Source organism: Delphinapterus leucas, chromosome 8 (assembly GCF_059928025.1).
Source record: "Delphinapterus leucas isolate spDelLeu-1000000601 "Yukka" chromosome 8, BTC_Dleu_Yukka2, whole genome shotgun sequence".
Lineage (NCBI taxonomy): Eukaryota > Metazoa > Chordata > Mammalia > Artiodactyla > Monodontidae > Delphinapterus > Delphinapterus leucas.
The window spans coordinates 55,904,012-55,918,286 of NC_143136.1; the positions used below are offsets into that span (position 1 = coordinate 55,904,012).

Genomic DNA, 14,275 nt, shown 5'->3' on the forward strand with positions numbered 1-14,275 from the left:
GTTTGTATTACACATAGTCAACGTTACTATAATCAAAAAGGGTATACTTTTGTGGGGGACTCTCCAACTCAATTTTTAAAGGCTTAACAACTTTATAATAATCTCCATAGACTAATTATTATATAATAAATAGAAAAAAAATTACCAAGTCCTCAATATTGCCATAGATATTCTTCTTCATGCCTGATGCCCGAGTAGATACCCATCCTCCCACAGTGCTGAATTCCAGGGAATCTGGTTCATGACCTGTACAATAACCACTTTCTTTAAGCTGAAAAACAAAAATGTAATATTTTACCAGTGAAAATGGCCCCGTTTAAAACAGAACTCAACACATTAACTCTTTCCACATTAAAATTTCCATGTCATTGCCATTTGGACTCATTAAAACCTATATAGAAAAAGAAATACTTTTATCATACTAGTCTAAAAATATTTTTAAGCTTTTGCCTAGTGGAAAAATATGGGCCAAAAGACAGTTTTATTTTCCACAGGTTCACCAGCCAATCTTACTCCTTACATTCTTTTATTTTAAAGCCAACTACCCTCCCTCCTTTTTTTTTTTTCCACAAAGAGACAAATTAACTACTTATGGAGATCAGATTATGCTTAAATAACTGCCAACTTCATCTAAACAGTTTCAATAAATAAAGCACTTAAATCTCTTATGCTCCATACCCTAATATAATCTGCAGCAGGGCTGCAGAAAATCTGAGCAAATTGCCTGTACTTAATTCTCTCAAGGAGTCATGTGTTTTAATGTACAGCCATCTGGCTAGGTTTCCTGCATGTAATACCATCATGTATTTGTGACGCAGATCATGCATTCCTGTACATTAAATAGTCACTTGTTTCTCATTTTTCTACATTAGTGTGGCTTTGCCATCTGCACAGCACCTGAGGTTGGATGGATGCCCTTTACAGAAACACCACCAAAGCCATTCCACTAAAATCATTTTAAAGACTCAGCTATCTCATGTCAAATGGTACAGACACTACCACCTGCATACCCACTGTCTACTGCACTCAAGCCCATCAATCTGTATTGACCATTTTGATGGTCACCCAATTAAGCAACTGTTTCTGTTTTTCAAGTAAGCCACGCAGAGATGTAGAATATGTCAGCTATGTTTATATCTGTGTATTTAAGTATGGTATGAAAGCTGTAATCCAGAACCTGAGAACCTATAGGTTGAATACAATTTGTTAGCTTTTGCACACAAGCAATGCAAATTACTTATGTCTAATTTTGTTGCTAGGAAAACAAGATTTTAAAAGACATCAATTATTACATAATAGAATTTTTTCACTAAACATTCAATACATTTATTTAATTTTAAGAGGTTAATAACCACTCACAAATAAGTAGCTTAAATACAGAACTGAAAGCTAAAATGAAGATTATCAGACCATGATATTTCTTCCTTAATTCCCAAACAATCTATATTCATATTATTTACTCTCAAAAGACTACTATTTCAATTTTTCTGAAAGTAATACACACACATGCGCCTGCGCGCGTGCGCACACACACACACACACACACACACACACACAAAGAACTCTTAAAACTCAACAATAAGAAAAAACCCAATTAAAAATTGGACCAAAGACCTTAACAGATACCTCACTGAAAATAGCAAATAATCATATGAAAAGATGTTCCACATCATATGTCATCAGGGAAACACAAATTAAAATAACAATGAGATATTACTACACATCTATATGAATGGCCCAAATCCAGAACACTGACAACATCAAATGCTACAGAGGATGTGGAGCAACAGAAACTTGCAGTGCTGGTGGGAATGCAAAATGGTAATTTGAAAGACTATCTGGCAATTTCTTACAAAACTAAACATACTCTTACCATACAATTCAGTAATCATACTCCTTGTATTTACTCAAAGGAGCTGAAAACTTATGTCCACATAAAAACCTGCACATAAATGTTTAAAGCAGCTTTATTCATAATTGCCAAAACTCGGAAGCAACCAAGATTTCCTTCAGTTGGTGAATGGATAAATAAACTGTGGTACATCCAGACAATGGAATATTATTCAGTGCTGAAAAGAAATAAGCTATCAAGACATGGAGGAAACTTAAACGCATATTACTAAATGAAAGAAGCCAATCTGAAAAGGCCACATATTCCATGATCCCAACTATATGACATTCTGGAAAAGACAAAACTATGGAAACAATAAAAAGATCAGTGGTTGCCAGGGATCGGGGGGCTGAGAAAATGAACAGGGAGAGCACAAAGAATGTAGAGCAGTGAAAATACTCTGATATTATAATGAAGGCTACTCAGTGATTATTTATACATCTGTCCAAACCCACAGAATATACACCACCACAAGTGAACCCTAAAATAAACTATGAACTTTTTGTAATTATGATGTGCCAATGTAGGTTCACCCTTGGTAAAAGAAATCTCAGTGTCATTATATCACTTTATGTGGAATCTAAAAAAGTTGAACTCATAGAAGCATAGATTTGTGGTTATCAGGGGATGAGGGGGTGGGGGAAATGGGGAGATAGTGGTCAAGGGGTACAAACTTCCAGTGATGTTGATAATGGGGGAGGCTATGCATGCGTGGGGGCAGGGGCATGTGGGAAATCTCTGTACCTCCCTCTCAATTTTGTTTTAAACCTAACATTGCTCTAAAAAATAAAGTGTTAAAAAAATATGAAACAAAGATATTTTCAGACAAACAAAAGCAAAAAAAATTCATCAGCAGCAGACTCACGCTAAAGATATTTAAAACAAGTCCTTCAAGCAGAAGGAAAATATCAGATTGAATTAAAAGGCACCACAAAGGGTAACCAGATGGGTAAATATAAAAGATGTTTTCTTACTGTTTAAATATCTTTAAAAGATAACTTACTATTTCAACAAAAATTATAACAATATACTATAGGTTTTACAATATATGCAAAAGTAGAATGTATGACAACAGCACAAAGGAGAGACAAGGGGAAAGGGAAGCATAATATTTTATGGTTCTTATGCTAAACTCTAAGTGTTATATACATTATCACCTTAAAGCAGACTATTTTAAGTTAAAGATATACACTATAAAACCTGAAACCCTTAAAAGAACAAAGCAAAAACTTATAGCTAATGAAGAAAGAAAAAAGATAAAATGGTATCATTAAAAAAAAATTCAATCCAAAAAAAGAAAGTAAAAGTGGAAAAGGAGAAAACACAGATAGGAAAGATAGAAAACAAATTGCAAGATGACAGACTTAAAATGAACCATATCAATAAATCACATTGAAGGTAAAAGGTCTAACCATCCCAATTAAAAGGTAGAGACTTTCATGTTAGATAAAAAGGAAAGGCCCAATTGTATGCTGTCTATAAGAAAAACACTTTAAATATAAAAATATAAATTAGTAAAAAATTTAAAAATGGAAAAAGGAAAAAGATATACCATGCTAACAACAGTCAAAATAAAACTGGAATGGCTGTTTTAACATCAGATGAAGTAGATTTCAGAGCAAAAAATACTGTCAGGAAGAAGGAAAGTCATTTCACAGTAACAAAATTGTTCATTAGTCAAGAAGCAATAACAATTCTCAGTATTTATTCCCCCCAAAACAGAGCTTTAAATATATGAAGTGAAAACTGATAGAACTGCAAGAAAAAATAGATCTATAATAGTTGGAGACTGTAATTCCCTTCTGTCAATAACTGATAGAACAAGTAGACAGAAATTTTTTTTAAATACAGAAGACGTGAACAACACTATAAATCAATTTGACCTAACAGACATGTATAGACCACTCCAACCAACAGCAGCAGAGGACAAATTCTTTTCAAGTGTACATGGAACATTTACAAGACAGACCATACTGTAGGCCATAAAACAAATATCAATTAATTTGATAGGATTTAAGTCATATAAAGAATGTTTTCTGAACACAATGGAATTAACATAGAAATCAGTAACAGAACGATGTTTAAAAAAATCCCCCAATAAGTGGAAATGAAATAACAACTTGTAAGTACCTATAGGTCAAAGAAAGAATCAAAAGGGAAGTAGAAAATATTTTGAAATTAATGAAATTGAGCAGACATATCAAAATTTGTAGGATACCACAAAAGCAGTAGTTGCAGGAAATTTATAGTACTGAAAACCTATATTAAAAAAGAAGAAAGGCCTCAAATAAATCACCTCATCTTCCACCTTAAGACACAAAAAAGCATTTGACAAAATCCAAAATCCACTCCTAATAAAAACACTCTACAAACTAAGGTAGAAGGAACTTCCTCAACTTGATTAAGGGCATCTACAAAAAAACTCCCTATACATTAAGTATTAACATCATACCTAATGGTGAAGAACTGAATGCATCTCTCTTAAATCACGAACAAGATAAGGGTGTCTATTTTCACTTCTTTTCAACAGTGCATTAGAGGTTCTAGTCAGTGCAATCAGGTAAGAAAAAGAAATAAAGGCATACTGATTGGAAAGGAAGAAGTAAAATTGTCTTTATTCACAAAGGACATGATCATAAATGTAGTAAATCTAATGGGAGCTAAAACTTTTAAAACTAATTAGTGAATTTAGTAAGATTGCTAGATTTAAGAGCTATACACAAAAATCAATTTTATTTCTATCTACTAATGAAGAATACTCAGAAACTGAAAACTTTTTAAAATACCATTTATAAAAATATATAATACTTAAGGACAAATCTACTAAAAATATGAAATATTTGTACACTAAAAACCATAAGACACAGCTGAGAGAAATTAACAGACCTTAAAAAAACTAAAGTTATACCATGTTCATGGGTCAGAAGATTCAATATTAAGATGTCAGTTCTCCCCAAATTGATGTATAGAGTTGATGCAATCCCAATCAAAACCCCAACAGGCTACTTTTTTAAATAGAAATTGACAAGGTGATTATAAATATCATATAGAAATACAAAGAACCCAGAATCACCAAAACAACTTTGAAAAAGATTTATGATAAAGCCACAAGAATCCAAATAGTGTGGTACTGGCATAAAGATATACAATAGATCAATGGAACAAAATAGAGTCCAGACTAGATGCACATTATTATAAATTACATATTATATAAAAATGACAACAGACAAGTTTTATGATGGTGCAAAGTCAATTCAGTGAAGAAAGGATAGTCTTTTCAACAAATGGTGCTGGAACAACTGATTATCCATATGCAAAAAAAATGAACTTCAACCTATCCCTCACGCCATACATGAACATTAACTCAAAATCTTCAAAACTCATCAGACTTGAAAAGAAACTAAAAACTATGAAACTTAAATGAGAGAAAATCTTTGTAACCTCAGGTGAAGCAAAAGTTTCTAGATATGACAGTAGAAGCATGATATATAAAGTAAAAAATTAAGTACTTCATCAAAATTAAAAACCATCTACTCTTCAAAAGACTCTGTTAAGAGAATGGAAAGACAAGCCACAGACTGGGAGAAAATATTTGCAAAGTATATATCTGGAAAAGAACTTATGTCCAGAATATGTTAAAAAAAATTCTCAAAACCCAATAAAAAGAAAACAATCCGATTTAAAAATTGGGCAAACAACTTGAAGAGACACTTCACCAAAGAAAATATATGGATGGCAAATAGCGCTTGAAAAGATCTCCAACAGCATTAGTTATTAGAGAAATGCAAATTAAAACCACAACAAACTTACTAGAACAACTAAACTTTAAAAGACTAACAACAACAAATATTGGCGAGGATGTAGATAAACTCATACAGTGCTAGCGCGAATATCAAATGATGCAATCACTCTGGGAAAACGTTTGGTGGTTTTTCAAAAAGGTAAATATATATCTACCAAATGATTTAGCCATTTCATTTCTAGATACTTACCCAAGAGAAAGGAAGGTATATGTCCAAACAAAGACTTACACATGAATGTTCAAAGCAGCTTTATTTTTAATAGCCCAAAAATGGAAATAATCCAAGCATTCAACAAGTGAATGGATAAACAAACAGTGGTATATCTATACAACTGAATACTACTGAGCAACAAAAAGGAATAAAATAATGATACATGCAACAATATGCATGAATCTCAAAATAATTATGCCTAGTGAAAGAAGCCAACCCTCGCCCCACCCTTGTAAAAAAAGAGTATGTGATTTCATTTTAATAAAACTGTAGGACATTCAAACAAATCTACAGTGACAGAAAACATATCAGTGATTTCCAGGGACATGGAAAAGGTGGGATGGAGAGAATTATAAAGAGGCCAGGAGGAAACTTTTGGGATTGGTGCATGTGTTCTATATCTTGATTGTGGTGATGGTTTCATGGTTGTATTCATATACCAAACCTTACCAAGTTGTGCATTTTAAATGACTGCAGTTTACAGTATTGTATGACAATTATATCTCAATGAAACTATTATAAACAAAAGCAGGGACTTCCCTGGTGGTCCAGTGGTTAAGAATCCGCCTTCCAATGCAGGGAACACGGATTTGATCCCTGGTGGGGGAACTAAGATCCCACATGCTGCGGGTCAACTAAACCCCTGCACTGCAACTACTGAGCCCATGCGCTGCAACTACTGAGCCCATGCACCACAACTAGAGAGCCTGCACACCACAATTACTGAGCCCATGCACTCTGAAGCCCATGTGCCACAACTAGAGAGCTTGCATGCCGCAGCTACTGAGTCCACGCGCTCTAGAGCCTGAGCGTCACAACTGCAGAGAAGCCCATGCACTGCAACAAACAGCCCGCATGCCGCAACTAAGACCCAGTGCAATCACATAAATAAATATTTTTAAAAATAAAAAGACCCTTTAGAAATACTAAAAAGAAAAAAAGACTCAGGATTTTGGCTCAAGCTGCCCAAAGAACTGAATTTCCACCAACTGGGAATGAGAAGGCTGCAGAATAAGCAAATTGTGGAGGGAAAATTGAAATTCAATTTTTTTAAATGTTAAGTTTGAAATGTGTATTAGATATACAAGTGGAGACGTCAACTAGGCAAGTGAATATGCAAGTTTAGAGTTCAAGAAAGAAGTCTGAGGTGATACAAATTTAGGAGTCTTTGGCATATAGAAGAAATATTTAAAGTCAGCTGTGTCTGAATGAAGCAGATAGTACTCAATAAAAATTAGTGGAATGAATAAAATTTCTAAGTACTTTACATTATTAACTTATTTCATCCTAACAAAAACTTTATCTCCATTTCATAAATAAAGAAACTGAGGCATTGAGAAATGCATCCCTAGTGGGGGGAAAACATAAGTCACATATCCCCAGACTATTAACTAATGAAATTAAGTAGCCAAAGATTTAATAAACCTAGAAACAAATTCCCAAAATCCAAAGTTAACATTTAATGACCTCCCTTAAATTTCATACATATTAAAAAATGTAATCTACAAGTTAAAAAGATGAAAATGTGTGCTACCCAACTAATATATTTATGTCATTTTAAAACTTCTAGAATGAAAAAGCAGGAAGTTTTAAGTTGGTTACCTCAGCTGAAGAAGAAACTGAAGAATACAGAAGCATGATGAGGAAGAACTTGAACTGGGATCAACACAGCTATAGAAACTATATTAGAGTCTACTAGAGGCAAAAAGAAATGTTCTATGTTGGCATTTAGGGAAATAAACTAGTAGGTAAAATATCATAAGTTCCTAGTCTAGGAAAATGTCATTTAAATTTCAAGGAAATACGTTCCTTGAATTTTAATTCTAACCTTTAAAAAAAAAAAAACTTGGAAAGGTTAAAATACTACATCAAATGCTATAATAAAGGATATAAAATTATAGACATGAAAGGCCATCCTTTGTTATAAAAAAAAATCACTGTGTTGATAATGCCTCTCAGCATAACAGAAGACTAATACAGGCCTTTTTACAGGTTTTTTTTCATTAAATACTATTATTCAACCCACAAAGTTCATTATAAACTATAATAATTAACAAACCTAATTACCTTGAATTATATAAAACCTTGACTTACTGAAGATCTTTAATGTCTCAATGAATATGTTCAATTTTATTCTAGTTCCCTGTATCTTAGCGCATTAAATAAAAAATAAAAGTTTAATAATGTTTTTCAAAACCTTTCATCCAGAATTGGTCACCAGCATACCAACTTCATTCAACTCTTTACCATGAAATATGGAGAAAGATAATAAAAAAAAGGTCAACAAGCATGTCACATTTCTCTCTGTGTTGTTAAAAAGTGGGAAGAAGAAGGGGGAAAAAGGTAAGAAAGAGGGGTCTCTGTAACCCAAATTGAACAAAATAGTCAGTTCATCACCAGCGAACTGGACTTTCTAACTTTTGTTTACAAAAGCTGAGTTACAGTCATCTTGACCATATTTGAAAGGGCTGAAGAAACCAATACATTTTAATAATTACCGCTTAAAATCCATGAAGAGAACCTCAAGTTTCCTAAAATTCATTAGGATCCCAAAAAAGTGCTATAAGGACTCCAGGAGTTCCACTTATTCATGAGATGAGCAGTTTTCAATAAAATTATGCTTTGAAAATTTCAATGAATAGCAAATACCAACATCTACCCAAATTGATCAAATTTATCATTAATTTCTGAGAATTCTGTGTCCAACTTGTTCTGTTTCGCTCCATTCTTACGACCTTGTTTCAAGTCACTATCAGCTCTTGTCCAAATTATTGCAGCAGACACTTAATCCACCTTTACGTGCCCATCCATCCTCCACACAGTAGCTCACGAAAACTAAGTACAAAGGTAAAGTTCAAACATTTGGGGCTTTATGATCTGACCTCTTCATGTTTTCCTCGCTTCACCCTTTACCACTACTATACGTACACTCACCCAAAATACAAACACCAAGAATATGTGTTCTCCCATATACACAGACTAGATCTCAGCCATATTCAACTATCTGCAGATCCTCCAAAGCAACAGCTGCCTGTACATCTTCCGCACATGCTGCTTCCCTTGACTGGATTGTTCTCCCCAACCCCATTTCCTTTTCACTCTCACTCATCCTAATTTAATCCTCATTTTAAATGCCGAGTCCTCTGTGATACCATCTTTGTTCAACTCCTTCTCTTCGAACCCCATTTGATGAGCCTAAATACCCCACATTTTGCCAGGCTTCACCTAGAAATTCTCACTGAGTCATATGTCTATTTACCTAACTTTCTGTCATAATATAACGTAAGCTTTCGTAGGGTAGGGGATGGGTGTCTTATTCACTACTGTGTTCATAGCATCTAGCTCAATATCTGACCCACATCAGAAACCGAACAAGCTTGTTCAGTGAATATATTGTGAAAGGTACTTTATTCATAGAGGGGATACAGCAGTTTTGAAAATTTTAAATAACATACCTGTCTTTCCAACTCTTGTCCTGTTATGCCAGCCTCTACATGAGCTGTCAGATTGTTCTCATCAACCCAGAGGATTCGATTCTGTTGCAAAAGAAGAAAGAAGTCTCATCTCCAGGAACAGACACTTTCTCAGGAAATATAACCTCCTAACTGAAAGCAGCAAGTGACAAGATAGAAATTAAGCAAGTAGGGTTACCCACACTAGAAAGCTCCACTTGTTCTTGACTATACAACATGACAGACATAGTAACACAGGCAGTATATTGCACAGGAGTTGGTTTAAAACACAGACATTCAGAAAGTGAGGAAGAGGGTTTCAGATAAAATGAGACTAAAAGAAACCACCAAAAGCTAATGCGGGCCTTGTCTGAATCCCCATTTGAACAATGAAATGAATTATAGAATAAAGACAATTTTGAGACAACTGGAAAATGAATGTGGACTGGATATTAAATGATATAAGGAATTACTTTTAATTTTGCCAGAAGTGATAATATTATAGTGAGAAAATGTCCTTTTTAAAAGAAATACACAGAAATATTTGGTGTAAAGTAGCATACTATCAGGATTTGCTTTAAAAATAGTACAGGAAAAAAGATAAAGCCAATGTATGTAAATAATTATTTTATCTAGAGACTAGAAATACTATTCTCTCTACTTTGACGCTTGAAAAACTTCAATAAAATAATAAATATTAAATTTTTAATTATAATAGAAGATTATATAAACAGGAATATTGTTGACTATACAAAGATTAAGTTCATACCCAAACTGAAACTTTAACATAGCACAATGGCCAACTCTTGGACCATAATGAACCAAAATTTCACAAAATAATCCTAAAGTTTATTAGCACCTTCATTAATTTTAAGTTAATTTTAAAATTAATTAGCTCTTCTATTCTTCCAAAAGCAAAAGTGCAATAGCATTAGTAAAAATTTGGGAAACAACTAAGTTTTGATGATTCAAATTAACATTAACAAATATTATTTGTTTTTTAACAATACATCAGGTCATCTATTGTATCACTATTCCAATCCATGCTTCTCAAATTGTCAATTTCACATGTTAATTTGGTAGAATCCATCAAGATATATGACTTAGAGTAACAGTGAACTTAGCTTTTAGAGGTCTGAAGACAAAGGTAAAATATAATGATGAAAAAATTTTAAACAAAATGGACAATATACCTTTTTAAAAATAACTAAGACTGAGCCATAAAGACAACTTTTAAACACTATCTTCAAATACATCTTAAATTATCATATACCATTTGTGAAGTGTCCAAAGAAATTATTGTTCTTGTCTCATCTGCAGGACACATGAGGCCATATGAAACACTTGTTCCTCCTGCCAAAATAGGAAACAACAACTATGCTTAAATATTTTACTTTTAGCTACATTTCTAGGGTAAATCCCTAAGTCAAAGTATACAGATAGGTCCTCTAGGAAATAATACCTATTTCTACTTTGCAAAATGTAATTTGCAAATGCTAACACACTATAAGCAAACTCACCTTAATTTTATGGTGCATGCCAAAATGAAGAAATATTATGGAGCTGAAAGTAATGGGATATGGCTCCATCCCCCGGGCACACTCAAGTGAAGCCCCTAGCATTTTGTGGAACTCCAAAAACATGATTAGAAAAGTTCTAAGCTAATGATTACTGTGGAGAGAGAGCGTAAAAGAAAAAATACGCATCCTATACAACTAGAGACACCATTATCTCCTTTCTGCCATATTTATGAGATTCACTTATCATTTAAAATATTATCTTATACTCCCATGCAAAAAGGCTTTAATAAATTAGAATATAAAGTTAAAACTGCCCAGATTATATGATATTCAAAAACAAATTTATATGTTCTTTGGTGAAAAAGTGATTTTTAATATAGAATAATTAATATATAGAAGAATTTAAACAATGTACTCCTACTTAACATTTGTTGTCAAAGGAAAAATGCTTTCTTGATAACAATACGGAACAATACGGTGTTCTCAGTTCTTAACCAGATCTGTACCATCATATAGCAGAATAAAGTTTGAATTGGTACTTTCATATCTTTTGGACAGAATATAAGTGGAAGTCACCTTGATGCAAGTACAGGGGGTATTGATCTACACAGTGAAACAATGTTAAGAACATGTCTGTGATTAGTAACCACTATTTCTTGTCAAAGTCATTTGAAATCAGAAAAATATTTCATTATAAGTGGCAGTGTAATGCCTTTTTTGCATGAATTCAACGATAAGTATCAGCTGAAGAAGGTATCTGGAACTTCTGATTTGCAGAGGTCCCATTTCCATTCCGTCAATGCCAATTCAGTCAGTGAAGGCAATTTCCTTTGGCTTGTGTAAGCTGTTAAAATGATGTGGTTGGTGAATGATCAAGAGAGATTAAATTTATCTTAAAATGTAAAATAATGTTAGTTTTCAGTATTAAAAGATATTACTGATTTGGTTATCACTATCCTAGTTGCATATCCCTTCTTCTCAAAGATTTATGTTGGGTATAGTTAGCCTTTGAAAAATAATATTCTCTCTATTAAGATAAAGGTTAGAAAGTAATTACTAAAGCAGGAACATTTTCTTATTTAGGCAGTAAGTCACAGCTTCAATTAGGATCCACATGGGAAAGAAGCCATGAACTAAGGGTAAATCATGTCTCAAACAGTTTAGGTAGATCTACTCAGAACAGAAATAGGCCAGCATAACCAATAAACACCATAAACCAATTTTTCAAGATAACCATTTCATAATTATAAGAATGTTTTCAGTGGGATGGCACAAATATTTAAAATAGAACAAATTTACATCACATTAAAATTCAAAACACACAATACCTACCACCAATTGGTATGATACAAAGGTTATATTTGCACGCTAGATTCACAATCTTAACTACATCATCATGACATGCTGTTGAAAAAAGGGAAAATAAATTAATCACAAGGACATGAACAAAATCTGGGTAACCCTGCAAAACAAGGGTCTATAGAGTTCTTTAGTGTCTAAACTTTTCCTTCATTTATTCACTCATTAACACATTAAATCACTATATTTTTTAAAAAACTGTTTTTTACTTTTTAACTTTTCATTTTAAAATAATTTTACACTTACAAAAAAGTTGCAAAAATGGTACAAAGATTTCCTTCACCCAGTAGCTGCAAACACTAACATCTTATATAACTATAAAAACTATAAAAACCAAGCAACTGACACTGATACAATACTATTAACTAATCAAGAGACCTTATTCAAAATTTGCCAGCTGTTCCACTAATGTCCTCTTTTCTGGACCAGGATCACACACTGCATTTTAGTTGTCACATCTCCTTAGTCTTCTTTACTCTAAAATAGTTCCTCAGTCTACTTTGACCTTGACACTTTTGAAGAGCACTGGTCAGTTATTTCATATAATGTCCCTCAATTTGGGTTTGCTTATTTCCTTAGGATTAAATTCAGTTTATACATTTTGGCAGGAATTCCACAGAAGTGATGCTGTGCCTTTCTCAGTGCATTGTATCTGGAGGCGCATGATGTAGATAAGTCTCATTGCTGGTAATGTTAACTCTCATCACTTAGTAATACAGTACAGTAGTCCCTCAGTATCCACAGGGGATAGGTTCCAGGAGCCCTACAGACACCAAAATCTGGGAAGCTCAGGTCCCTTAAAGAAAATGACATACATACAGAGTGAAGTAAGTCCGAAAGAGAAAAACAAATACCGTATGCTAACACATATATATGGAATCTAAGGGGAAAAAAATGGTCACGAAGAACCTAGGGGCAAGATGGGAATAAAGACACAGACCTACTAGAGAATGGACTTGAGGATATGAGGAGGGGGAAGGGTAAGCTGTGACAAAGTGAGAGAGTGGCATGGACATATATACACTATCAAATGTAAAATAGATAGCTAGTGGGAAGCAGCTGCATAGCACAGGGAGATCAGCTCGGTGCTTTGTGTCCACCTAGAGGGGTGGGATAGGGAGGGTGGGAGGGAGAGAGACGCAAGAGGGAAGAGATATGGGAACATATGTATAACTGATTCACTTTGTTATAAAGCAGAAATTAACATACCATTGTAAGCAATTATACTCCAATAAAGATGTTAAAAAAAAAAAGAAAATGACATAGTATTTGCACATAACCTACAGCACATCCTTCTGTATACTTTAAATCATCTCTAGATTACTTATAATACCTAATACAATGTAAATACTATGCAAATAGTTGTAAATACAATGTAAATGCTATATAGTTACTGGCATGTTGCCTTTATGCAATTTTTTTTCCAAATACTTTTTTTTTTTTTTTTTTTTTTTGCGGTACGCGGGCCTCTCACTGTTGTGGCCTCTCCCGCTGCAGAGCACAGGCTCCGGACGCGCAGGCTCAGTGGCCATGGCTCACGGGCCCAGACGCTCCGCAGCATGCGGGACCTTCCCAGACCGGGGTACGAACCTGCGTCCCCTGCATCGGCAGGCGGACTCTCAACCACTGCGCCACCAGGGAAGCCCTCCAAATACTTTTGAACAGCATTGGTTGAACCTACAGATGCGGAACCCTTGGATCAGAAGGGCCAACTGTTAGGTTTCTCCATATAAAAACACTATAGGGCTTCCCTGGTGGCGCAGTGGTTAAGAATCCACCTGCCAATGCAGGGGACAGGGGTTTGAGCCCTGGTCCGGGAATATGCTACATGCCGCAGAGCAACTGACCCCGCCTGCCACAACTACTGAGCCTGCCCTCTAGAAATCACAAGCCACAACTACTGAGCCCACGTGCCACAACTGCTGAAGCCCGCGCGCCTAGAGCCCATGCTCTGCAACAAGAGAAGCCACAACAATGAGAAGCCCGTGCACCACAACGAAGAGTAGCCCCTGCGTGCCACAACTAGATGAAGCCCGCGCA

The 14,275-nt window shown here is 34.4% G+C and overlaps 1 protein-coding gene across 3 annotated transcripts in view; it reads right to left on the minus strand.

Annotated features, from left to right (window-relative positions):
• Positions 1–14,275, minus strand: part of AGPS (alkylglycerone phosphate synthase) — a 139,479-nt gene that overhangs the window by 75,883 nt on the left and 49,321 nt on the right. For 2 of the 3 annotated variants that reach the window (XM_022570098.2, XM_022570097.3), the window contains exons 6-9: positions 12,209–12,280; positions 10,630–10,709; positions 9,360–9,440; positions 146–271 (exon numbers count right to left, since the gene is read on the minus strand). In XM_022570098.2, the coding sequence (XP_022425806.2) occupies positions 146–271; positions 9,360–9,440; positions 10,630–10,709; positions 12,209–12,280 (359 nt within the window). The remainder of the gene's footprint in view (positions 1–145; positions 272–9,359; positions 9,441–10,629; positions 10,710–12,208; positions 12,281–14,275) is intronic. The other variant, XM_089915989.1, reaches the window with a different exon arrangement.